This window comes from Urtica dioica, chromosome 11 (genome assembly GCF_054948205.1).
Source record: "Urtica dioica subsp. dioica isolate 48M chromosome 11, U.dioica_male_clone48M_v1_H2, whole genome shotgun sequence".
NCBI lineage: Eukaryota > Viridiplantae > Streptophyta > Magnoliopsida > Rosales > Urticaceae > Urtica > Urtica dioica.
The window spans coordinates 2,844,710-2,872,308 of record NC_142766.1 but is presented as its reverse complement, the minus strand read 5'-3'; the positions used below and the strand labels follow the sequence as shown (position 1 = coordinate 2,872,308).

The 27,599-nt window shown below is 36.1% G+C and overlaps 3 protein-coding genes and 1 non-coding gene across 5 annotated transcripts; 2 read left to right on the top strand and 2 right to left on the bottom strand.

Annotated features, from left to right (window-relative positions):
• The first annotated feature begins 4,102 nt into the window (after nt 1-4,102).
• LOC149380685 (syntaxin-43-like) lies at nt 4,103-8,675 on the top strand. 2 transcript variants are annotated; one of them, XM_089601978.1, is made up of 8 exons: nt 4,103-4,506; nt 5,277-5,550; nt 7,030-7,119; nt 7,278-7,355; nt 7,550-7,627; nt 7,727-7,792; nt 7,938-8,018; nt 8,105-8,675. In XM_089601978.1, the coding sequence occupies exons 1-8, from the start codon at nt 4,313-4,315 to the stop codon at nt 8,210-8,212; spliced, it is 969 nt and encodes a 322-aa protein (XP_089458104.1). In that variant the 5' UTR covers nt 4,103-4,312; the 3' UTR covers nt 8,213-8,675. The 2 variants fall into 2 exon arrangements, with proteins under 2 accessions (XP_089458104.1, XP_089458103.1); XM_089601977.1 differs by having other exon boundaries at nt 4,105-4,506; nt 5,274-5,550.
• A 165-nt stretch (nt 8,676-8,840) lies between these two features.
• TRNAT-AGU (transfer RNA threonine (anticodon AGU)) lies at nt 8,841-8,914 on the top strand. Its single transcript has one exon. It is a non-coding gene; the product is annotated as a tRNA-Thr (tRNA).
• An 8,027-nt stretch (nt 8,915-16,941) lies between these two features.
• DPD1 (Polynucleotidyl transferase, ribonuclease H-like superfamily protein) lies at nt 16,942-19,133 on the bottom strand. The gene is made up of 4 exons (XM_089629787.1): nt 19,021-19,133; nt 17,801-18,349; nt 17,492-17,697; nt 16,942-17,357 (listed from the first exon to the last, which is right to left on the bottom strand). Exons 2-4 carry the CDS (start codon nt 18,295-18,297, stop codon nt 17,167-17,169), a joined length of 894 nt encoding a protein of 297 aa, XP_089485913.1. The 5' UTR covers nt 18,298-18,349; nt 19,021-19,133; the 3' UTR covers nt 16,942-17,166.
• A 4,280-nt stretch (nt 19,134-23,413) lies between these two features.
• Nucleotides 23,414-24,539, bottom strand: LOC149380682 (GATA transcription factor 15-like). Its single transcript, XM_089601816.1, has 3 exons — nt 24,358-24,539; nt 24,040-24,171; nt 23,414-23,900 (listed from the first exon to the last, which is right to left on the bottom strand). The coding sequence occupies exons 1-3, from the start codon at nt 24,376-24,378 to the stop codon at nt 23,520-23,522; spliced, it is 534 nt and encodes a 177-aa protein (XP_089457942.1). The 5' UTR covers nt 24,379-24,539; the 3' UTR covers nt 23,414-23,519.
• Between the last annotated feature and the right edge of the window lie 3,060 nt (nt 24,540-27,599).

The following is a 27,599-nucleotide window of genomic DNA, read 5'->3' as shown; positions in this document are numbered from 1 at the left end:
GAAATTTGATGTTGATTTCTTAATTAAAAAATAAATCTCTTCTTGGAGAGAGAAAAAAAAATAGATACCAACACCATCAAGTAATCACTTGTTTATTTTTTTGCAAGGGTTTGAGAAAATTGATTTTGACTAGTCTGAAAAGGATTTTGACATAACTGTTTCGTTCGATCACTGCGAGTTGCCTAATTTTTTTTTCCTTGCTCAAGTTTTTCGTTTCTCTTTATTGGTATTTCAAGAAATAAAATAAAAAAGGCATGAGTGAACCCGTCAGCCTTTGAACCCAAAGTGAAGTGGTTGCTATATTGTTTTGTTTGCAAGTTGTGTGAATTCAATTCCTCGCCAATTGTTGCAACTGATATATTTATGGCTACAAATTTGATAGATTATAATGGTAGTTAGCTTGATTTGGTGGTAATCTCACAAATATCTCGACGGAGAGGTCATGAATTCAAACCACATGGGATGCAGAAATGCATGTCTCTACGATTTATTCTAAATTATGTAATATTTGTCAATAGTGTCACATACGTTTTGTACTTCCAATATATCATGTAATTTTGGTCAATAATGTCACTTCTCAAAAAAAAATTGATAGATTATAAGTTTGCCTATTTGTTTATTGATGCAACTATTACAAGTATTATGATATTTTTTTTTTTGGGTAATAATTGCGTTTGTTAGCATTTTAATGTTGTAAAGTACAAGCAATATAGTTTGCTATGAATTTAAGAAGTCCTGGATAAATATGTGGAAAAAAAATTATAAATTTAATAATAATTGTCAACAAATTGTGTATTTTCATTTGGGAAACTTGATAAACCAAGCTTAGTGTAGCAACTGATTTGAAAAACAAACCATGTTTTGGATCCTTTAGGGAAACCAAGCATTTGACCATGTGTATTGTCCAAATTACCCTTAAATTAAAATTCTTTTCAAAATCAAACATTTCTCTCCACTCCCATTCCCTTCACGCGTGTTTTTTCAATTCCAAAAAAAAAAAAAAAAAAAAATGCTCAGCCCACACAGCACGCACGGCAAGCCTCTCTTCACTTCTCCCGCTTCGGACCCTCCTCCTTCTCCGGCAACCCAGGCCTCTGCGGCGAGCTCCTCAACAACCCTCGGGCCGAGAACAACAACAAGACCGGGGTTGTGGTCGGGCTCGTCGTCACCGTCGTGATTCTCGCCGCCGTTGCCTTGCTCCTCTCCGTGGGCGTTCGGCGGCGGAGGAGGGCGACGAACGCGAAAGCGCCGAAGCTGGGATCTCCGGCGAGATCGCAGCCGGAGCCGGAGCCGGTGGAGGAGACTCGGGGGAGAGCCGAGAAGAGCGGGGACTTGGTGTTCGCTCCGGGGGAGGCTGAGCTGTACGGGCTTGAGCAGCTGATGAGAGGCTCGGCGGAGCTGCTGGGGCGCGGGACGGTGGGGACCACTTACAAGGCCGTGCTGGAGAGCCAGCTGGCGGTCACGGTGAAGCGGCTCGACGGCGCGAAGACGGCCGCCACGGGGCGCGAGGCCTTCCAGCGCCACATGGACGCGGTCGACGCTCTCAGGCATCCCAATCTTGTTCTGGTCAGGGCTTACTTTCAGGCTCAGGGAGAGAGGCTTGTGTGTTTGATTTCAGACATTTCAGTTATTTTTTGTAAATGATTTCAGACACTTCAGTTATTTTATGTGTTTGATTTCAGAGTTTTCAGTTAGTTTATGTGTTTGATTTCAGACATTTCAGTTATTTTTTGTAAAGGATTTCAGACATTTCAGGTTATTCATGTGTTATATTTCAGAGTTTTCAGTTAGTTTATGCGTTTGATTTCAGAGTTTTCAGTTAGTTTATGTGTTTGATTTCAGACATTTCAGTTATTTTTTTTAAAGGATTTCAGACATTTCAGTTATTTTATGTGTTTGATTTCAGAGTTTTCAGTTAGTTTATGTGTTTGATTTCAGACATTTCAGTTATTTTTTGTAAAAGATTTCAGACATTTCAGGTTATTCATGTGTTTGATTTCAGAGTTTTCAGTTAGTTTATGTGTTTATGTGTTTGATTTCAGAGTTTTCAGTTAGTTTATGTGTTTGATTTCAGAGTCAACAAAAAATAACTGAAATGTCTGAAATCAAACACATAAACTAACTGAAAACTCTGAAATCAAACACATAAAATAACTGAAATGTCTGAAATCCAACACATGAATAACCTGAATGTCTGAAATCCTTTACAAAAAATAACTGAAATGTCTGAAATCAAACACATAAACTAACTGAAAACTCTGAAATCAAACACATAAACACATAAACTAACTGAAAACTCTGAAATATAACACATGAATAACCTGAAATGTCTGAAATCCTTTACAAAAAATAACTGAAATGTCTGAAACCAAACACATAAACTAACTGAAAACTCTGAAATCAAACACATAAAATAACTGAAATGTCTGAAATCATTTACAAAAAATAACTGAAATGTCTGAAATCAAACACATAAACTAACTGAAAACTTTGAAATCAAACACATAAACTAACTGAAAACTCTGAAATATAACACATGAATAACCTGAAATGTCTGAAATCCTTTACAAAAAATAACTGAAATGTCTGAAATCAAACACATAAACTAATTGAAAACTCTGAAATCAAACACATAAAATAACTGAAATGTCTGAAATCATTTACAAAAAATAACTGAAATGTCTGAAATCAAACACATAAACTAACTGAAAACTCTGAAATCAAACACATAAAATAACTGAAATGTCTGAAATCCAACACATGAATAACCTGAAATGTCTGAAATCCTTTACAAAAAATAACTGAAATGTCTGAAATCAAACACATAAACTCATACGCAGCTTCAAGTTTCAAATCGTATAACGAGTCATCGACACAAAAAGCTTCGTACATAGCGATTAATAGCTCCGCCCGAGATATGTCTTTCGCGAGTGCTCGCAGTTCGAATCGCGATTCATTAGTATATTCCCATTTTGTACCTTTGTTCACCCAAGTACCATCAAATAAACAACATATATTAACGTTTGAACCTGTTAAGAAGTTAAAAAGTATACATTAGAAGTCAAATCTGTACAAGTTAAAAAGTTCGAAATGAAATCGAAATAACAGCTATAAACTTCAAAATTACAGACAACAATTTCGAACTTTTTTCGATATTTTCGTTTTCGAACCTGTCACACAGCAGCAAACTCCAGCACGGCCTTGTAAGTGGTCCCCACCGTCCCGCGCCCCAGCAGCTCCGCCGAGCCTCTCATCAGCTGCTCAAGCCCGTACAGCTCAGCCTCCCCCGGAGCGAACACCAAGTCCCCGCTCTTCTTGGCTCTCCCCCGAGTCTCCTCCACCGGTTCCGGCTCCGGCTGCGATCTCGCCGGAGATCCCAGCTTCGGCGCTTTCGCGTTCGTCGCCCTCCTCCGCCGTCGAACGCCCACGGAGAGGAGCAAGGCAACGGCGGCGAGAATCACGACGGTGACGACGAGCCCGACCACAACCCCGGTCTTGTTGTTGTTCTCGGCCCGAGGGTTGTTGAGGAGCTCGCCGCAGAGGCCTGGGTTGCCGGAGAAGGAGGAGGGTCCGAAGCGGGAGAAGTGAAGAGAGGCTTGTCGTGCGTGCTGTGTGGGCTGAGCGTTTTTTTTGTTTTTTTTTTGTTTTTGAATTGAAAAAACACGCGTGAAGGGAATGAGAGTGGAGAGAAAGGTTTGATTTTGAAAAGAATTTTAATTTAAGGGTAATTTGGATAATACACATGGTCAAATGCTTGGTTTCCCTAAAGGATCCAAAACATGGTTTGGTTTTCAAATCAGTTGCTACACTAAGCTTGGTTTATCAAGTTTCCCTTTCATTTTTATAATGGAGACCGATCGAGCTACATGGAGAGACTAGAGTCCAAGAAAAAAAAACAAAAAAAAAAACAAAAACAAAAAAAACAAAAAAACTAAACAAAACAAAAAGAGGAGAAAAAAATAAAATAGAGATTGAAAGAAAAGTGAGGAGAAAAAAGTAAGAAAAAAAAAAAGAAAGGTAAAAAAATGTATTTAAAAATTATCTATACTGAAATTCCCTTACTAACCTTTTCCATCCAAATTTTCCTTTCGACGTTTCCCCGCTTGGCCGGAGCACGTGGCTAGCGTTCTTTCTCCGTCGTAGAGGGTCACGTGACATTTTTCTTCTTCGTTGAATAGATCACGAGACCTGAACAGAGATCGTCGTCAGTCGTCTTCTCTTTCTTCCCGAACTCATCGATCTCTTTTCTTCTTCTTCTTCTTCTTCTTCTTGTTTGATTTTGGGTCCGAATCTGAAACTCCGAGCTAAAACCATGGCGACGAGGAATCGGACCTTGTTGTTCAAAAAGCATAGGGACGCTTTGAAGAGCGTTCGTGCTCCGACGAGCTCCTCGGCGTCAACGAGCTCCGCCACAGGAGGTCCGGTCATCGAGCTCTCAACCACGTCGCTCCTGAACCCCAATCGCTCATACGCTCCGCTCAGCACTGAAGATCCTGGTAATTCAAGGTCTCTCTCTCTCTCTCTCTCTCTCTCTCTCTCTCTCTCTCTCTCTCTCTCTCAATTGGTTTAAATTATGGTCCCCGTAAGATTTAGAATGTGCAACTTTTTCTTATGTCTGTTCTGTTGGCTATGGGAATAATTCTAGAGGAATCGTAGCTTCAGTTTGTAGAATTTCGCGAAACAAAAAGGTTTAAAAACTCAAATAATTCGTTCATTTTGGTTCAAGGATCAATAAATTTGAAGGAGTATTTATAATCATAATGGTCATGGACATGGACGAAGCCAAGAATTTTATCAACGGGCCAAAAATATTTTTTTTTTTCCAGATCGACCTGTTCAGGTCTACTTATTTAGTTCTTGAGCATTTATTTACTAGTTTTCTACTTAAAAAAAAAATTCCAACATCAGGCTGTGGCTTCGTGCCTGGTTTGCGGAAGTTAAGGTATCTGATTTTGTAGTAGTGTTTGATGTTCGTTAGAGTGAATCCTGTTGCAGTCTGGGGTTTCTGATTCAGTTAAGTTCGTTTTTTATGCCAAAGCTTACCGAACTAGTCAGGTAATCGAGCTTGCAAATAATCAGTGAAAAATTAAGTCATGATATCTTAAGTGCTCGCCCATACAACTAAATTCATATGATGCGAAACACCAACTAAGGTCTTGATATTGTTAGTAATCATCCATTTGAAGCCTGGAGATTATTTCCATGTTCTATGCTGCCACAAAAATAGAAATGAGAGTGAAAATTGATTTCATTTCCGAATTTCATTGGTGCAGTAGAGGTGCGCTAACTGTTGGTCTACCACCAGCTTGGGTAGATGTGTCTGAAGAGATATCAACAAACATGCAGCGTGCACGTGTAAAAATGGCTGAGCTAAACAAGGCTCATGCAAAGGCCTTAATGCCTTCCTTTGGAGATGGCAAAGACGATCAGCGTTTGATCGAAGCCCTTACACAAGAGGTCACCGGTTTGATCAAGAAATCCGAGAAGGGACTGCAAAGACTTTCTGCTGCTGGGCGTTCTGAGGATTCCAATGTCAGAAAAAATGTGCAGGTAAAAGTCTAAAGCCCTTGAACATTCAGGAATGCAACCTAGAGTGCACAGTGGCGCAAGGTTTTAAAGTACATAAACGAGTATCACATGTAAGGGGTTAGTATGGGTATCATCACATTTTGTAATAGACTATTTTTTTTAAACAATAACCTATCTATTGATATCGGCTAAAAGCTAGTGTTACACGAAAGATGAGATAGGAGCGGCTTGTCCCTAGATCCCACGCAGACCAACACGCGAACCCGGAAAAGAAAGAACCTAACCCAAAACACCAAGCCAAAAAAGCCATCGCAGAAATACTTTTTTCATATGGGACTCGACATTCTAAAGAACAAAAAGGAAAGATAGCAAAAACCAAAAGCTCCCATTCCTCGATCAGGTGACATATATAGAACCAAAAAGGTGTACAACCCAAAACAAAATGAATTAGATGGTGCTCGCCCAGTCCCTCTGAAGATCCGCCAAAGAATAGCTCTTGAAATCTTTGCTAAGGCTGTGAAGCCGCAAAGCGATGTATCTGTAGAGCACCTCGCGTAAAGATTCCGAACTCCACTCTTTGTTTTCAAATAGACATTTATTCCTTTGAAGACAAATCGTCCACAGCCCTGCAAGCACCCCTGTCTTAGACTATAAGTAGGAGGGAAAATAGTAGGAGAGGCGTTGAATCATTTTACATTGAATTCCTGAGAAAGGATTTTGGAGAGCCCCGAGTCACGATACCAAAGTTCATAACAGCGTAATGAGGTCTAATCCTCGCTTTTCTGGTCAAAGGCTTTTTCTCCACAGCACCTCAAAGCGCACCTCACATGCTCTTTCAAACCTTGCAATGCTGTTTACTATTTATCCATTAAACCGTTTGTCATGTGACCTCAAAGCATTATATAGTCCCAGTGTTATTATTTTTTTTTTTTCCCTTCTTATTCTCTAAAATGTTGTCACCTTAAAATAACCTGCTTCACTGTAGAAATTATGGATTCCAATGTTATTCGATACCAATTGATTCCAATAGTTTTGAGGACCTAAAGCAACCTACAATATGCTTTAGGAATATGTGTTGGTTCAAAAACAAAATTCTTGGGAAATCATTGGTTTCTTGATGCTTTTAATATCTATATTTATTAATCTCGAGTTAAATGAAGCCAGTTTGATAATCTCTTAACTGAATGCATATTTAAATGACGGCACTTTGGGCATTAGATATGCATGCTTCCAGTGCTAACTGATCTCATTGATACTGTATGAATGAATTTTCAGGAGTTTGGTACGTAAGTTCTGCTACATGTAATTTTAATACAATCTTTATCAAACTTCTAATGGTCGAGTCTTTGTATCGCCCGTGAGAAGGGGCATGAGATTGTTTTATTCAGCATCTACTATCATTACTCTTGTTTTGTTTAATGCAATTATACAAACACATCTATCATCACATTATGTCAAAGGTTTGAGTTTTTCTGTTTTTTTTTTCCTCCTTCATTGCAGCGCTCGCTTGCTACTGACCTCCAAAACCTCTCGATGGAGCTTAGAAAGAAACAGTCTACGTATTTGAAGCGTCTCAGGCTGCAAAAAGAGGTCAGTAAAGAATCATTCATTTGGCCTCGACTTTTTCATGAATGTATAATGATGACCATGCGAATCATTTAAGACATGGAAGATTCCGCTCTTACAAGCTGGCATTGTGTTATTATTACTTGTGAAGCTTGTAATTGGTCATGTGCTTCATGATGTAGGGTCAAGATGGGGTTGATTTAGAGATGAATCTAAATGGAAATAGATCTAGAATGGAAGATGATGATCTGGACGACATGGTATGCAAGTTTTACCTTTAATATTTTTGCTTCCCTTTCTTTTTTATGTTTCCTTAGGTCTTACTAGTCATATCAGTACGGTTATCAATTTTCCCATGTATTCCATGTCCGGTCACACCTGCCCGACAATTTGATATTTTCTTTTTCTTCTTTCCCAAGCTGAAAACTAAGTGAGTTAAAATAATTGTTAATAGGTGTTTAATGAGCATCAACTTGCCAAGCTTAAAAAAAGCGAGGCACAGTCTGCTGAAAGAGAAAAGGAGATCCAACAGGCAAGGCTATATCATGCCCGAGAGTTTTAGTTAACTAACAGTGATGACACAATAGTGTTCTTAGTGTTGTCCTTATATGACTTTCTTCTCTCTAGACAGGTCGTAGAATCTGTTAATGAGCTGGCTCAGATTATGAAGGATCTGTCAGTTCTTGTGATTGACCAGGTTAGATTCCCTTGTCAACTACAAACTGCTCTTATTATTTCTTCAAAAAAAAAAATACAAACTGCTCTTATTATTATCATTATAATTATTATTATAAGAAAACAAATGCAAACTGTGTAATTAATGAAGTTGTCTCCACAAACAGGGGACCGTTGTTGATAGGATAGACTACAATATTCAAAATGTTGCAACGCAAATCGACGAAGGCCTCAAGCAGCTTCAAAAGGTCTTTTGTCAAACATTTGATTTTGGCTCTTTTCCCGTACAATATTTGATCTTGGTGTGGCAATGTTGCAATTAATTGGCTTACAGGCTGAGAGAACGCAGAAACAAGGAGGGATGGTCATGTGTGCTTCAGTGCTCGTCATCATGTGCTTTGTCATGTTGGTCCTATTAATCCTCAAGGAGATAATCCTGTGATCAAAATAAATTTTTGTTCACAATTTTCAGCCCTCCCCACCAGATTTATACACGCATGAAGATGATTATGCTGTCCCTAGCTGCGGATCACACAAGTTTTGAGGTTTCTTTTTCTTTTATTATACCTACTGGGATAGTTAAATAAGAAAACCCAAGTCTCCAGATTAATTGACAGAACTTTGCACAATGAACAGCCAATCTTTCAGTTTATTAATACTAGGAAACCAGGGCTTGATAAAGAATTGTTTCTGGGATTTGTATAGTTATAAGGCCTGAGATTTTTACCGTTCTTCGGCTCAATGTATTTACCAAGGACTAGAATGGATTCATGCAAGTTATAGTTTTCCTTTGCCAGGAATTTTGGTGCCGCCATTTCTTGCTCAGCACATATGAGCTGCTATTTTCGCCAAATTTACATTGTAATTTCATAATTTAATGAAGTGAAATATAACTTTTTGAATAACGAACCTCGCAGACCATCTTTCGCAATTATTTCATAATGCACACTGGCTCCTAGCCCATTTTAGCCACTTGACAAATATATATTTTGCATAACAGCGTCTAATTGGACAAAAAAAAAAACTATCAAGTAAAAACCTATATAAATATCTGTCTTAATTTACATAAAGCTCTCGTAGCTCAGTTGGTTAGAGCACCCGTTTAGTAAGCGGGAGGTCTTGAGTTCAACTCTCAACGAGAGCAAAAGCTTTCAGGTGGTCAAAGGTTATGCTTTTTGTATTTTTGTTGCTAGTTTTTGTGCACACGCCCATGTTAATATTATAAGTACATTTATATTTATAGTTGTAATATTGCTTCCTGGCATACGCTGAATGGAACTGATCAGACACCGAGAGACCCTCCTTGACGCTGAAAGGAGTTACTTATAATCAAACCTTTTAACATTGTTAAATAGCCAAGGTTTTGTAAATACTAAGTAAATAGCCAGATATCATTTAAGATACTTCTACATTTACTAAAAAGCCCAGACATTTCCCGCCCATAAGCTCACGGTTTACTTAAAAAAAAAAAAAAAAAGGAGGTAACGTGTAAACGAGAATCGAGGAAATAATAACTGCAATTAATTACCGATTATCTCTCCACCAATATTCAATCTGTCATTAAGAAAAAATCTCTCCCAAATATATTTTCAAAACATCTCCTCTCTCTGACGAACATGAACTCCATTGGTGACAACCGACGAACTGGAACGATTTTTCAGACAACCGACGAACCATTTACTGGAACGACGAACAGTAAATGTGTGTAAATATTAAGTATTATTATATTTGGATATCTGGTAGAGTTTATTTACGCATATTTACTGCAGAATTTTTCGTAGCCTTAACTTATTTACATATATAAAATGTAAGTATGTATTAACAAATATGCACTAATTTCAGGGCATAACCACTTAACTCACCATGGCAAGAACAAAAACTCTAGCTGTCAAAAGTAACGTACCATGTGATTTCCCTTTCAAAAATGTGCTATCCACCGAAATAACAGGCCTACAATACTGGAATCCATGGACCGAAGCCCCAAGAGCCAAGAAAAAATATTTGAATGACTTATCAGGATAAACTCTGTAACACAGTATGAACCTGTGTAAATATAGAAACAGTAAATTAGTTATGATATATTAACTGCCAAAGATGTAAATCAATGTAAATACAAATACAACGCTACATACATTTCCAGAAAAAATCAAAACCAGAGAGTGATACTTAAAAATCGAAAATACCTGGATTCTATATTTCTGGCCGAAAATAACAGATATAATATATAAAAAGAAACAAATAAATTACAACTTCCACGTCCATTTAGTTCCTAAAATAAAGGGAATCATAAATTGACTAAATCATGTTCACACCTATATCAGGAAAACAATTCAAAAAATTTCGGGAAAAAATTTAATCCGAAAATTCAAATATGTAATTCAAAATTCAAACGCACATGGGCAATTTTCGGAAATAAAAAAACCTATTATTGGGCCACGTCATCAGCATGGCTATTTACTTAGAATTTACAAAACCTTGGCTATTTAGCAATGTTAAAGGTTTGATTTGGCTATTTTGCTATTTTTTTGTTTATTTTATCATATGAGAAATCGTACAAAATAGTCATTTGAAATTATTTATTAGCAAAATAATCAAAGTTTTAACTTTTCAGCAAAGTAACCAAATTTACGTTTTCCCAATTTTTTTTTACAGTCAAAATTAAAATTTTTGACGACTATTATAAACAATTTATCACTTTCAAAAAAATTAATCTTGGGGTCACAAAAAATTTTGAAACCAGATTATTGCACATTTTGGCTATTTCACTAAATTAAGACAAATCTTGGCTATTTTGCAAATTCATAACTTTAAATTGGTTATTCAGCTACATCACCATTTATTATATGATTTTGGCATAAAAGAAGAAAAAAAAGTGTTGGACTTTTTTTTAAGGGCGGTTGCTGCCAGTGAGAAATAAACTCACGACCTCTACTATGAAAATGGCGTAGAATTACCACTAGACTAAACTAGGTATTACAACTGCACTTTTTTTCTAGAGCACGATATTTCATAAAATATAATATTTTAACTATAATTTTTCAAAAAATTAGGAAAATAGCCAACTTAAACGTTTGATATTGCTAAATATCCAGCGTTTGGTAAATCTTGGGTAAATAGTCATAAATGATGACGTGACTTAATATATGACAGTGGCTATTTACTTAGGATTTACGTTTGTAAATATATGAAATTGGTTATTTACCTAATATTTACCAAAGGTTAGCTATTTAGCAATATCAAACGTTTAAGTTGGTTATTTTCCTAATGAACTCATATTTTTTTTACTGGAACATTATGTCATGATATTTTGTGGCCTCCAAAAAAGATCAAAACTCGCGATGCGAGGGTTGTCGAAAGAAAATGAATAGAAAGATAAGCATGAAAAAATGGTCAAGTGTTACAAATTTAAAACAACTTTGTTAAAGTGGTCTCGTGCATAGGAAGATAAAAACATCTATAAATTGGTTGATGATGTGGCTAAAAAAATATTTTTAAAAAAAACGAAAAAAAGTGATTCATGTTATGAATGATATGGGATACTCATACAAGTTATCATACTTCTACAAGTTACCATCTACACTTGTAAATAACTTTTACCACTTGTCATATTCACCATATGTAACATTGCCTATAAAAGACATACTTCTCACTTTGTAAAATCATCCTCGATAGAAGAAATTCAATCTTGTTTCCTCTCATCTTTCTTTAGCTATTTATACACTCAAGCTATCACATCCACCTTTGTCTCCCATTATATATTACTTATAATAGTTTGTTTGATAATCTATAAGTTGTATTTTATAACACGTGATCAGCACGAGCACTCTATTCCCCAGTAGTTCAGAGCGTAGTTTTTGACATGGATAAAGCTAATTGTGAAGCCAACCAAGGAGATAGTCTCGTAGATATTTGCATATTTGATAATGGAACAACGCATACTATCTTGAAGGATAAAAAATTTTTCTCAAAGATAAAACCAACAAGAACTGTTGTGAATACAATAACAGGTCATGTAGATCTAATCGAGGGAATTGGCATGGCACACTTCACTCTTCCAAATGGCACAAAGATTACAATAAACAACGCTTTATTTTCACCAAGATCCAAACGGAATCTTTTGAGTTCAAAAGACATATATTCTCATGGATTCGACACTCAGTCTTTTACTGAAGGTACCATGAAATATTTATATATTACAGCAGTTAAAGCTGGAAAGAAATATATATTGGAAAAACTATCAATGCTTCCAACTGGATTGCATTACACTCATATAAATACAATCGTATTGAATCTGGTAGTTGCCAATCCTTCAATACTAACTACGTGGCATGATCCGCTGGGTCACCCTTGTTCAATAATGATGCGAAGAATTATCGAAAATACACATGGGCATCCATTGAAGGACCAAAAGATCCCTCAAGGAGGTATTTTCCCATGCAAAGCTTGTTCTCTTAGAAAGCTAATCATAAGACCCTCACCGGTAAAAGTTAAAGATGAATCCCTTATGTTCCTTGAGCGTATTCAAGGGGATATATGTGGGCCTATTCACCCGCCATGTGGACCATTTTGATACTCATGGTATTGATAGATGCCTCGAGCAAATGGCCACACGTATGTCTGTTATCCACTCGTAATATGGCTTTTGCTAGATTACTTGCTCAAATAATAAAATTGCAAGCTCAATTTCATGATCATACAATCAAGAAAATCAGACTTGATAATGCAGGTGAATTCACGTCTCAGACTTTTGATGATTATTGTATGTCAGTTGAGATTGTTGTTGAACATCCCGTTACCCATGTACATACACAAAATGGTCTAGCTGAATCATTGATCAAGCGCCTCCAGTTTATTGATAGACCATTAATAATGAGAACAAATCTCCCTACTTCACAGTATGGGGTCATGCAATATTACATGCTGCGGCATTAATTCGCATAAGACCAAGTGTATATCATAAGTTCTCCTCGCTACAAATTACATTTGGTCAAGAAACTAATATAACTCACCTAAGAATTTTTTGTTGCGCTATCTATGTGCCCATTGCACCACCCCAAAGAACAAAGATGGGGCCACAGAGGAGACTTGGAATTTATTTAGGTTTTGAAAGTTCCTCTATTGTGAGATATCTTGAACCTCAAACTGGTAATGTTTTCACAACACGTTTTGCTGATTGTCACTATGATGAGGAAAACTTTCCAGCATTAGGGGGAGAACGAAAACAACTAGAAAATGAAATAACTTGGTATGTACCAACATTATTGCATCTTGATCCTTACACAAAAGATTGTGAAGGAAAAGTTCAAAGAATTGTACATTTGCAAGGTATAGCAAATCAACTTCCTGATGCATTTGTAGACACAAAAGAGCGACTAAATCACACATACCAGTTGAAAATGCTCTTGCGCAAATTGAAATCCCAAAAGGGAAATTCAAAAGTAAAGTCACTCATGAAGTTACAACACGCCTGAAGCGTAGAAGACCATTCGGTTCCAAGGATAAAAATTCCCGGAAAAGAAAAGGAGCATAGAAAAAGGATGACCCCAAAATGGAGGAATGTATTCCTAAACAAATACACAACGAGGGAAATCTAGAATCTCGATTAACTATGCCAATACCGGTATAAGATGGAACCGAAATGAAGACATCAATGATGCATTTTCTTATAATCTAGCGTGTGATGTTATGGACGAAAATGAGGATCATGAACCACGGTCTGTTACTGAATGTAAAAATAGACACGACTGGGCTGAATGGAAAAATGCAATTCAGGCTAAATTAGACTCACTACAAGCGCGAGGTTTTTGGACCTATTGTACATACCCTGAAGATTTAAGGCATGTTGGATACAAATGTGTATTTGTACGAAAGAGAAACGAGAAAAATGAGATTGTCAGATACAAGGCTCGCCTTGTTGCACAAGGTTTTTCTCAAAGGCCTGGAATTGATTTTGAGGAAACTTATTTTCCCGTTATGGATGGAATTACGTTCAGATACTTGATCAGTCTAGCGGTTCATGAGAAACTAAATATGCACCTCATGGATGTTGTTATAGCCTATTTATATGGATCGCTTGATACTAAAATTTACATGAGAATCGCCGAAGGATTCAAAATGCCTGGAGTATAAAGTTCAAAACCAAGAGAGCAATATTCAATAAGATTAAAAAGATCATTATATGGATTGAAGCAATCTGGACGTATGTGGTACAATCGCTTAAGTGAATATCTACTACAAAAGGGATATGTCAATAACCCTCTTTATCCTCGCGTCTTCATCAAGAAAACAACAACCGGATGTGTAATTATTGTTGTCTACGTTGACGATTTGAACATTATTGGAACAAATGAAGAGATTCTTGAAGTAATCTCTTACTTAAAGAAAGAGTTTGAAATGAAAGACCTTGGGAAAACAAAATATTGTCTTGGTTTGCAAATTCAGCACATACAAAGTGACATATGTGTGCATCAATCAAATTATACAAAGAAGATAATAAAGCGATTCAATATGGATAAATCAAATCCATTAAGTACCCCAATGGTCGTTAGATCCCTTGATGTGGAAAAAGGCCCATTTCGTCCATATGAAGAATTTGAACATATTCTCGGTCAGTGCAATTTGAGCTCTTATGTACCTTGCTAATTGTACTCGACCTGACATAGCTTTTTTTCTTAATTTATTAGCAAGATTTAGCTCAGCTCCTACAAAAATACACTAGAGTGGTATCAAGCATGTGTTTCGTTACCTCTAAGGAACAATTGATTTATGATTGTTTTTCCCTAACAATACGAAACCAGTTTTGAGTGGCTATGCAAATGCAGGTTATTTATCAGATCCACATAAAGGGAGATCTCAAACCGGATATGTGTTCACGTGTGGAGGGACTGCAATTTCTTGACGTTCCCAGAAACAAACACTTGCTGCGACATCATCAAATCACGCTGAGATCATTGCATTGCATGAAGCAAGTCGCGAGTGCATGTGGCTGAGATCCCTGACGCAACATATCAGAGCCACAAGTGGTCTTCCATCAAATGAAAGAAGGATTTGTCAAAAGTGACAGAACAAAGCATATCCCTCCAAAGTTCTTTTCTTTTACTCAGGAGTTAGAAAAGAAAATGTTCTCAATATCCAGTATGTTTGTTCATGCGATACCTCATCAATCTCCTTACAAAGGCTCTCCCACTTCAGTGTTCAGAAAACATGTCCATGACATTAGGATGCGTAAACTACAAAACTTATGAAGATGTCATACATGTCAGCCTGAGGGGGAGCTTTACATGGGTGTACTCTTTTCTGCTTACCAAGGTTTTTATCCCACTGGGTTTTTCTTAGTAAAGCCTTTTTTTTTACGAGGCAGCATAAACACATCAGCATGATGAGCATCCAAAGGGAGAGTGTTATGAATGATATGGGATACTCATACAAGTTATCATACTCCTACAAGTTACCCTCTACACTTATAAATAACTTTTACCACTTGTCATCTTCACTATATGTAACATTGTCTATAAAAGGCATACTTCTCACTTTGTAAAATCATCCCCGATAGAAGAGATTCACTCTTGTTTCCTCTCATCTTTCTTTAGCTATTTATACACTCAAGCTATCACATGCTCCTTTGTCTCCCATTATATATTACTTATAATAGTTTGTTTAATAATCTATAAGTTGTATTTTATAACAATTCATCATTTTAAGGTATATATGGATATATTTATTGTTTCACACATAATCAGAGCCTCCATTTTCAAATTCTTAGCACAAAATTCATAAGTAAACTACAGTGCAATAAATTTTCTTATAGTATAGTGGAAAGAATAATGTTTTTATGTTACAAATACATCAAAAATAGGCTGCAAGGATTCATATTTTATTTACATCAATAATGTTGTAAATTCATGATTGCATATTTAAACTTTTAAAACGCATAGAAAAACATGAGTTTTGACATTACTTGAGATACATTTATGATTTTCATCTCTTTATTTTATGGGGAAATATCACTTGTATCCCCTGTGTTTTATCGAAAACTGCGTTTATACCTTATGTTTTTGAAAATATCATGTTTATACCTTCATATTTGTCTTAATAACATATTTATCCCTTCAAAAACTATTAATGAAGCAAATATATCCTTTTTGTTGACTTTTGACTAAATATATTTGTTAAATCTCTATTATACCCTCGTCCAATCCTATTATACCCTCGTCCATTTCTTTTATATTTTTAATTTTAACTAAAACCTAAATATAAAACATGAATTTCCTCTCTCCCCACGTCAGCATCCTCATACCCCCCAATTCTAACTCCCCCTCCTCCGCCTCCTCACCGGAACCCTAGCCGACATGGGTCACTACGTGACACACTTGAGGTCGTGCGAGCAGTAGTACAACCAAATATGTTGCTCTTTTATCTTTAATCATTGCTAATCCTTATCTTCGTTTTTCTTTTTTTTTTTGGTTGGCTTCAAATGCCGAGAGAAGCTGAGGAAAGAGGCTTCGCGGCTTCAAGCGGTGAATAGGAAGCTGACTGCGATGAATAAGTTGTTGATGGAAGAGAACGACAGGTTGCATAAGCAATTGTCTCATTTAGTATATGAGAATGGCCACTTTCACCAACACACTCAAATCGCGAGTTAGTTTCAATGAAGTTCATTTCTTTATGCTTTATCATTGCAGCCTTTAACTCAAGTGGGTATTGATATAATTTTTTTTTGTTTTTTTGCTAATGGATCCTCACTAAAGTTTAAAATTGCTTGTTATTAGCGTTTCTAGAGCCGGTGGAGAGATACATAGCCTAACGATGGTGATTTGGAGGAGATAGGGAATTTATGTTTTTTTTTTTAATTACAATTCAAAAATAAAAGAAATTGACGAGGGTAAAATAGAGAATGAACAAATATATTTAATCAAAAGTCAACAAAAGGATATATTTGTCTCATTAATGAGTTTTGAAGGGATAAATATGTTATTAACACAAATCTAAAAGTACAACCATGACATTTCAAAAAATATAGGGTATAAACGTAGCATTTCAATAAAACACATATATAAGTGATATTTTCTCTATTTTATTTTAGGAAAGGATACTTAGTAAATGTTATGTAGAACGGTTTGCTTTTGTACTAATAACTTTGATGATGCCTAAGAAAAAGCGTATAAAGCCAGATGTTGAATGTCAGTTTGCTACTATGAACAAACTAGTATAATGAGTTTTATTGATACTTCACAATTACATGAATGTCTTTGAAGTATAAAAAGAAAAAAAGAAGGCCAACATCTTCTACAATGTAGAAAAGATAAAATTATGTGTGCTTTTCAAGAAAATTATGGATTACAACAAATTGTTAGTACAACAGCTACAGAAAATACTAGATATATATAGCCCGTTGCTCTACTTCTTCAAGTCCGAGACCGTGAATGATTTCCCAACGAGATCAGAGCGTGAAAGCTTAAGGAAAATAGTAAGCCTTTGAAATACCTGTGATAGACAATCCACATCAGCCATGGCTCTATGTGCCGAACCAACCACCGGGATCTCGAACTCCTGGCTGAGGGATTGAAGAGAAATCTTGCCTTCTATTCCTGTAATAGTCCGTTATCAAAGAATAAATAAATAAAACACTTCAGGCCCTGATAGTCTTTTCAACCTCGACAGATTCGAGCACGAAAAAAAAAAAAAAAAAAAAAAAAAAAAAAAAAAAAAAAAAAAAAGGTACCGTTCAATTTCTTCATTTCACGAGCCAAAGGGCACGTGTCAAGGAACATCCAATCCGAAGGCAAGTCCACGGAGCAACGCCTGAATTCATGAATCAGAAACGGAACGTCAAAAACACGAGCATTGTGAGCCACCAATAATACCGGGCCTCCATGTTTCTGACGGCTTTTTACATATCGTAGAAAGATCGGTATAAAATCTGATATCCTGTATTATGCAAAAAAAAAAAATAAATAAATAAATAAATTAAATTAAAACTAAAACTCTCCAACATAAAATGAACGAAAAGTTACAAAGTTCATTTCAATACCTTGGGATATGCGGTTTGCTGACCATATCGGACGTGATTCCATGGCAATCGGAATTATAAATTGGGCAGCCCGGATTGACCAATGTCTGGAAAGTGCTGTTCTCGCCGCCAGAGAGATCACGGCAAGCAAATTCGATGATCCTCGCTGTGTCTCTCTTGAACCCGGTCGTCTCGATATCAAATACGATGACCGTCACTCTATCGGTCTCTTTCTCTTGCTCCTTCGTCTCTCGGCTTGGAATCTTCTGGAACTGACTGATCTCCAAGATCTCGCGCTTGATGCTTCTCGCTTCGCTGCTCCAAGCCGCTTTGTTGCCTCCGGAGTTTGTCGTCACCGACCTTCTCGTCCATTTTTCGGTCCTTCCGTTCCAGATCACGGGCTTCTTCGAGCTAGTGCCTAACCTCCCGGTCCAACCATGGAGGCAATTGGCGAGCATGTAGATCCTGCACCGCGGGCTCTGCAAGACAGAGAAGAAGCACATCGGAGCCGCGATCATCTGAACTCGGGAGCCACTGGATAGTTCAGCATTACAAAGGATATCGGTTTTCCTGAAAAAATAAAAAGCTTATAAAAATGAAACTGTGGGTTTCAGATATCAATCTCACCAATCTAAACAGGTTTGATTCAGATTGGATCTCAAGATCAGTTCTACCATTCGTCCTCAAATTTAAAAATGAAAACTTAGAATTTTAATTGTTCACAAAGCAACCAATGTCATTCTCTTAGGCAAACCACAAAATGTCACATTATGAATATTATATTAGTTAGACGCCCTGATAAAATAGATGCTTGAACAACTCTGAGCAAACAAACTTGGGTCAACAATAAAAGTTCACGAGTTTCGGACTCGAAGCAGCACAAATGACCATTACAGATCCTGAGCGACATGTACAAGAGGAATGATAACTACAATGGTTAGATGAAACTTCAACATTCTAAGTTAGTTATATACGCATTAAAAAAAAAAAAAAAAAAAAAAAAAAAAAAAGGGAAGAAGAAGAGCAAAAATTACAATCGTTTTACTGAAAAGATTACGAGGCACTCGGTCGAACAAATGGAGTTCATTTGGATTGACGGAGAATGAGACCCACACAAATATAACAAAGGAACGAAATCAGGTACAGAAAATGGAAGGGAAAACAATTCTAATCCAAACTAAATCGAGACGGGAAACCAATAAAACAGAAACCGAGTTTTCTTCAATGAGAGAGAGGGATACCTGAAATGTGAAAAAAGAACTGCTAATGACTTGTGGAATGGAAGTTATGATATAGATATAGAAAGTTAGATATATATTATATATGTAGAGAGAGAGAGAGAGAGAGAGAGAGAGAGAGAGAGAGAGAGATCTTATAATGTTATTGTGACTCCCACTAGTTGTGGATCCAGCGTTTGGGCTCTTTCAACACTTCAACCTTATACATAGTTCCAATGATTGAAATACGAACGGTCTATAAAAATCGAAAATTACAATAACCGATGAAAATAATATGAAAATTTGAGAAAAAAATTTCAACGGAAATTACGGTTACCGATAAAAATTGCAATAAAATAAGAAAATACCGATGAAAATAATTTATAAAATAAAAAATTAATTGTATTTTATTTATTTATAATTATTTTGGACTAACCATTTTATAATTTGAGATTTTTTTTTACCATGGCTTTATATGTATGTCATATATATGGTCCAATAGCAATTTTTTTTTTTTTTTTTGAAAGAAGGTCCAATAGTATCTAAATATGTAATATATGACATTTGTATATTACCACATTGGTGTTTAGCATATGGGATCCCTTAGCAGATTGGATAATTATTAATTAACACAAAATTGTCAATCTAAAAAACACCTACAATTCTAAAACCCTAGATAAAAGAGGGAAAGCGGCAGCTTCATTTCAATCGCAGAAAAAAGGCTTCCTTTCAGAAAGTAAAGGAAAAACACTCATCTATCTCTCTGTCCTCTCCTTAAAAAAAAAGTATGGCCGACACAAATCTGTGGATGAACTTCAGACTCAACGGCGAAGTAGCGCCGAAATCACCAAAATAGTGTTGGATTTGCATTGTCCTTGTCGGCTTTTGGACGAAGCAACAAAAATCGCGCCGTCGAGTATGATTCTGCTCCGCGACCTAGATCGAGTTTTCTAAAGTTTGTTTTCGGGAGATGGTAACGAAATAACAATTTTTATAGTGTTTTATACTTGGCCCAAACAACATATGAGGTCACGACGACATGGAAAATTCGCTAGGATAATGACACGATTTCGTCTGCAAAAAAACGACGAAACAATCATATGATCATTTTTGTGTCGGACTCCACCGAAATTGGTAATTTTGTCGCAATTTCAGCGAATTTTTCTCGAAATTTCAAACCTTGCATCTTACCCCATCGCTTCGAATTTCACTTATAGAAAGCGAAACATAACATATTTTTTCACAATTACATTTATAATTTAAGGGATATTATTATGGAAGAAAATTTTCATCTTCTAGACTTAAAAACTTGTAAAATATCATGGATAAACCATTTATGTTCAAAATATCTTAAATTGAATTTTGGCCCATTTAAAAAAAATTAAAAAATACCCCTCTACAATTTTTCCACTTTTCTATCTCTTCAACTCTCTATCTTAACACATTTAAAGATCTCCGATGATTTTCGATGATCTCTGTTGATTTTCGTCGAACACGCGCAAACTTATATAAAAAATTATTTTTTTCATTTTTTATTATATTATTGAGGAAAATGATGAATTTCATCGCTAACCATCACAAATTATCGTTATCTATCGCAAAATGTCACTAACCATCGCCAAATGTCATAAACTATAAAAAAAAAAAAAAAAAAAAATTGAAAAAGAAGAACATCGACTCTTTCACAAAACTGGAAAAGAGCAACGACGACTTTTTTTTATAGTCGTTGTTGCTCTTTTCCAGTTTTTGGTGCTATTTTACTACAGTTAGCAATGGTTCGGGACGTTTTGCGATGGAGAACATTGATTTGCCTTAGTTAGCAATGAAATTCATAATTTTTTCAATGATACAGTCATAAATAAAATAAAAATTTTGATATTTTAAAATGAGTTTTGCGCATGTTCGTTGAAAGTCATCGGAAGTCATTGAAAATCATCAAAGATTTTCAAAAGTGTTTAAATAGAGAGTTGGAGAGATAGAAAAGTGTGATTTTTTAGAACATGGTGTAGATGAGTGTTTTTGTCCGAAAATTGGCCAAAAGTCCAATTTGAGATATTTTGAACATAAGGGATTCAACCACGATATTTTGCTAGTTTTTAGACTTAGAAAATGGAATTTGTCTTATGGAACGCCCTTTTTGCAACCACATTACTATAAATTCCTTATTTTAAAACCTATCAATTCAATCATTTTTTTAGTCAGTAGGACTATTATGCCCTTATTTAGCCTCTCAAAATGTGTGCAAAAACGCACGTATAAACTAAAAATCCAAAGCTAATGACTTTCGTCACTTCTTTGCATGTCTCTTTCTCCTTCTTCCTTTTTGATTCACCGTCTCTCGCTACCACAATACCGTCATTGTCTATGCTGAATCCGGTGAATCCTTGTCTTCCTCAACCTGATCCCATCACGACGCGGAGGGAAATTTTTTAAACGACTCGTCTTTCTTTGTTAGCAAGTTGATTCCTCCATCGTTGCGCCGACAAAGACGAGATCGCTGATGTACATCACCATCTCCTAGAGGCATGGTCTAGCTTGTCGAGATCCCCAATGATATGATCGACGGCGGCGACGAGCATAATGAGGAGTATTTTCTCCCTCTTCCGGTAAGAATTCTAGACAAGTTTAAAACACTAAGTAGACAGTTTTAAACACTAACTAGACGGATTTTAGACATCATGAGTAAACAGTTTTTAAACAATATGTCATTTAGTTTCTTTTTTTTAAGGCAGCTTTGCTGCAGTGGGGATTGAACTCACGACCTCCACACAGGAAGTGGTATGGAATTACCACTAGGCTATCCTAGGTACCACATATGTAGATAGTTTCTAAGTAGACAATTTTTAAACACATACGTAAACACATTTTAAACATCATAAATTAGACAGTTTTGAATACTAAGCAAATTGTTTTTATACATCACGAGTAAAAAGTTATTAAACATAATGAGTAAACAGTTTTAAACATCATGAGTGAACAGTTTTTAAAAATCCTAAAATAGATAGTCCATATTCAAAACAAAAACATCAGGTTTGGGCGTCCGCGCACTCGATCGCCGAAAAATCTCTAGTGGTCAGGCGCATGTTGACCTACTTCTCTATCTCTGTTGCCGGCGTGGAATCTCCATTTCTGACCTTTGTGTTGGAGGAGCAACAGTGCTCTGGTACGCGAGTGGCTTCTTTAGCGGATCTCCGCAATCTTCACCACGGTGAGACGCGACGCCTAGAACGCAACACATCGCTCACCAATCGGAACACGTTGAAGGACAAAAGAATGTCCTTTTTCAAAAGCTTCCTTGCGATTTGGTCGAAAAAGACATGTGAAGTCATAGTAAGGGCATGTTAGACAATTCATCTAACACCGGAAAACGGATTAAAATAATAAAATAAAAGAATAAATAAAAAAATTCCAATAGTGAGGTAAATTTAAAAAAAAGATTGTTGGTGAAATTTCCACATAATTTGATATGCCAACACTATTTTATATATATATATATATATATATATATATATATATATATATATATATGCAGCATTAGTGGCGGCATAAATACCTAATCTTTTTTTATACAATTAAATACCACTACTTTGTTTAGATGAAAAAAAAAACTAATGTTAGTATTTGAAACCATCGTTAGCTTTAAACACGTTGAATGCGACGTGGACGTCACACACCTTAGTATATTATTAAAATCCACGCGAAGGGCTGATATTTTAACGAGGGTTGATATTTTAAACACAACATTGATTAATATTTCCTTAAGAGAATGCCATTAAAAATAAAATCTACATAAAATAATTTAAACAAAAGAATAATTAGATAACATATTGAGAGAGAGAGATAGAGATAGATGATTTGACGGCGACAATGAAGAGGAAGAAGCTCAGACACTTGTAAACGTTGGTGGAGTAATCGAAACCCTAGATGATGCGATGAAGAGTACGACGACGAAGATCGCGAGGCGGTAGGCATTGCCAGATTTGGGGTGTTGGTCTCTGGCGGCCGAGAGCTCTCCCAAAGACAAATATATTTATCTTTCTCTCTCTCTCTCCTCTCTCTCTCTCTCTCTCTCTCTACGTTCATAGCGAGTCAATGCAAGGTGAGCTCAACTAGCCCCAAATCAAGCCAACTCAAATGGAAGGAGGCCCTACAAATTTGTAAACCGAGTATTTATTAAGGTTTGAGACGTCCACATGGCATTTAATGTGGTTAAAGCTAGCGATGGTCTTAAACACTAATATTATGTATTTTTACCGTTGGAAAAAAATAATAATATTTAAATGTTATTTCAAATCAAAATGATTGGACATTTACGTCGCCAATAACCAATTTTTTATAAGCCAAAGTTAATTTAAGGCCTTTAGACGAGAGGTAAAAATACTGCAATTTTAATTTCTATTTCAATTTGATTTTGATTTCTATTACAATTTGATTTTAAACATATTGTGATTTTCAAAGTTTTCTATTTTTTTTTTCACATCTAGGTGGATATTTCAAACTATACATATTTCAGTCTACTTATTTTATACATGTTTCACCTTTTGTTTTCTCTCCCTTTGTCTTTCAAGAGAACCCCAAAATATTATCCTTAGACTTTGAGTCTTTGACCGGCCAAGGAATTTTTTATTTCTCTCTCTCAAGCAAAAACCAGAGGCACATGAGAGAGCCATCAACAGCACGGCAGCTTGCTCTTCCTCGACCAACTTTGTCTTCTTGCCACATCTTTGTTTCTTCACAAAAGCCATCAACTTGAACTTTATTACCTTTACACCCTTACTATTGCTCTCGTCCTTGTCACTATGACTCTGCGTTCTCTCTCTCTTTGTCCTCTCTTTCCCTTTGCTCAATCGCATCACTGAGACCACACTTTTCCTGTATCTTATCCCGCACGCATTGCACAATGACTGAAATCCAATCAAGCACCCAAAATTTACAAATAAGTATTAACAATAAGAATCAAGCCAATCCTAATCATCTAGGCTTAAAATAAAAAAATAAAAAACCATTCGATCTGATTTTCAGAAAATTTGAAGTGAACAAAACCTTGGGCCCAGATGGGCCTCCGCGCCACAGGGGAGTTGTGGAAGTCGCGCAATCATCACAGCATTTCTTACTTATTATATCATTCGATCGATCATCACTTTTACCACCTATTAATGACGATGACGATGATTCCTGGTCCACCAGCATGGCAATAACCACAATAAATAACTAAACATAGCGATTAACCACCACTATGAAATCAATCTCGATACCCTTAATATATATATATATATATATATATATATATATATCAATCTCGATGACCATTTTTCACTCGCGATCAATATCAAAACTAGTCGAGAATTTGGAAAGACAAACCTTTTTCTCTCCAAGATCCATGGAAGTTAACCAATATATAGTCGATCGGTTCCTCGGTTGGAGAAATGGATCAAATTGGCAATGAACGAACCGATTAGAGAGACAGAGAGAGAGTTGATCGGTGGAGAATGAGATATATAAAACCCTGGCTAGGGTTCAGCATTACGGGTGAAGGAAATGACGTGAATACCATTCGTCTGATTTTCGCGAAGAAACGGAAATTCGGGGGTGGTAAGGACAAGTTTTGGTCGTGGGGGTAGCGATGACCGAAAGCAAAGCACCCGCCAGTGGCCTACACTTCTTTTATGAGCCATTTTCAAGAAAGTGTATCTGTCTTTATAGTTTTGTTTTTTTAATCAAAAGAAAATTAGCCATGATATATATAGGTACATTCTACTTGCATACTACAGCAGTATCAAAACAAGGGAAAATTTAGCCGGTTCGTGGGTCGGGATCGAGGAATAAACGATACCAAGCAAATCTCAAATTGTACTCTGGATCTCCTCCGCAGCGAGGGAGGCTACCGAAAAGCAATCCATTTGTACCTAGCCAAAAATGATGGCCTTCGCCTCGGCTTCGATCTGGCGTTAATTTGAGAGATGGCCATAACCAGCTCCACTTTTTTTTTTTTTTGGGATCACTGGTAGCCAAGTTGATACATATTAACATAGTATATTTGCTTCACACTTGGTGGCTATAAATATTAATTGGTAAATTTATCTTAAAATATTGTTATGACTTCTTAATACATTTTGTTGAAAGAGTTTTACCAACATTCATTAGAGTAAAATTAAATTGAAAAACAATATGAAATTGTAAGAGATCATGTTTCATAATAGATCGTGGGAGTAAAATAAATTCAAATTAAGTAAGGGATAGTAGATTCTAATTATTCGTCTCTGAAATTTTTTATCTTGATCAACCTCATTTTCCGCAAAGCCATACACAATGAGCGTGATGGCCCAATATGATGCAAGAGCTACTTGTTTCTTAGCAGAGTCTACAAGCATCATTGCAATGTGGAAGAAGCATTAGTACCATGATCTTCTAAATAATTATGAACTTTCAATTATTTGCACCATTGCTTTACACTTGAATTTTGATGAGATTAAACCACTTTGTCATTATACGAAAAACATAGTTATACTTACAAATAGTAGAGTGATTAATTTGTTAACATCAAAATGAATAAATGTTTTGTTAAAAAATTTTTTTGTCTCTGTTGGGTTCGAATCTCGTTGGATATGCAAAGCTAGAACATGCGCAACATCATTACAAGTTGTTTAACTTATTTACAATCAAAAGAAACCTAAAAAACTAATTAATAACACAAAGAGTAGACTTCAATGCTTCACCAAAATATTCCAACAAGAAATAACATATATGAGTTACTCAACTCAATAATCACATAAAAACATTGAATTTTATTTTAATGTATTAAAATATGATTTCTAAATATTGAATATGAACACAAACGAGCAAACAAATCTCAGACAAATTCAACAAAAACGAACATAAAGACTAATTGAACCGAGCTAACATCTATAAGCATCCAAATTCATCGAGGACAAAGGCCGAACGAAGATTGTAGATAGTCGAGTCTTATGCTTCTCTCAAAGGAACATAGCTGCAAAACAACGATTTAAATTCAGTTAAAATAGCTCATTTACGAGAGAATTAAATGATAATTTTCAAGTACAAATTAAACTGGTCCTCTTGTAATGTAATTGTGACATGTCTAATACACTTACAACAAATTCAGGATGACTGGCTGCAATAACAACAAATTCGTTTCAGTGGATTATTAGGCTACTTGTCTAGTTGTCCCTAAAAAAAATCTCATATTAAAGAGAAACAAAACAAAAAAATAAGACCATTATCTATGCCCTTTGTCAGGCTCACCGGCACCTACTGTTCTCTCCTACTTTGACCCCTCCAAGCCTAACCACTCCAAGCTCAAATTCTTCTACTTTTTCCTCCTCAAATCTCGGCGCGAGAGAGCCACCCCTGAGTCCGAACGTGGTCGTTCTCCGGAGCCCCAAACCACAGTGGCCGAAAAAACCAATACATAAGAATTCTCTCCTAGTTTTTTTTATATCGATTGATTATTGTCTTGGCCTTCATGTTTTCAGAAACTTGTATGGCTTATGGTCTTTACTTTGTTCGAATGATTTATGAATTTCTTTACTTTCTTTCCTTTTGAAACTTTTGCCTTATATTGATTGATTTCGATCGAATCATTTTTAAGCCCTTATGAACCGCTGCTAACAAGTTCATCTCCATTGACCGTTCTCATGTCTTAGCCCCGCTGATCCAAAATCCACCTCCAAATATATTTTTATTGAACTTCCCATTGTGGACTTATGTCAAACATCTCGTATGCGACAGAGTTTTGGAGTTGGAACTCGTTGACTGGCTCGCTATATGCTGAAGTGAGAGCGAGAGAAGCATGTCGTGTGGCTACGGCGAGTTGAAGACAAAGCTCAAAAGTGGAGGACAAAGACAACGACAATGACGAGTTGAAGACGTAGTCATCTCTGCTACGATTTAGCGCACTCCGGCGCAAGAAGAACACAAGGAAGAATAATACCCCAACGGGTCAGATACCTCTTCCTCGAGTCCATCAGACCTTTTGGAGAAGTCACCCTTAGACCTCTACACGACGATGGTCATCGATCTGATTTTATGTCCATCATGACTGAACTCATGTAGGTGTCTTTTTTTATTATTTAATTTATACAAAATGACATACTGATTACTTATTGTTATTTTTTTTTTTTTTTGTGTTTCTCAATCTCACGTAACATTACCAAATTACCCTCCAAATATCATTCACATCTTTCACGCTGACCTAAAACTGACCACGGCGTTAGAAAATGTTAATAGAAGGAGTACATAAAATTGATATGCATGAATACAAGGGCATCGATGATATTTTTAGGACTTCGGGGGTGAGTTGTTACGATCATAAAGTTAAGGGCGATTTTAGGTAACTATTATTGTAAGATTATTTTAGTTCCTTTCCGTTCTTTGGATATATTATGATTATACATCCAGATTATTGTATTCTCTCATTACCACGTTTATTCAGACTCTTTCTTCTCTTTTCACAATCTCTAAATCTACATGGTATAAGAGCCATAAACTGAGTTTTCGCATACGTTCACCGTTGGATCGTTGCAAAATTTGTACAGAATGTTCGTGACATATATTTCTCCATTCTGCGCGGTGAAGATGGTGTT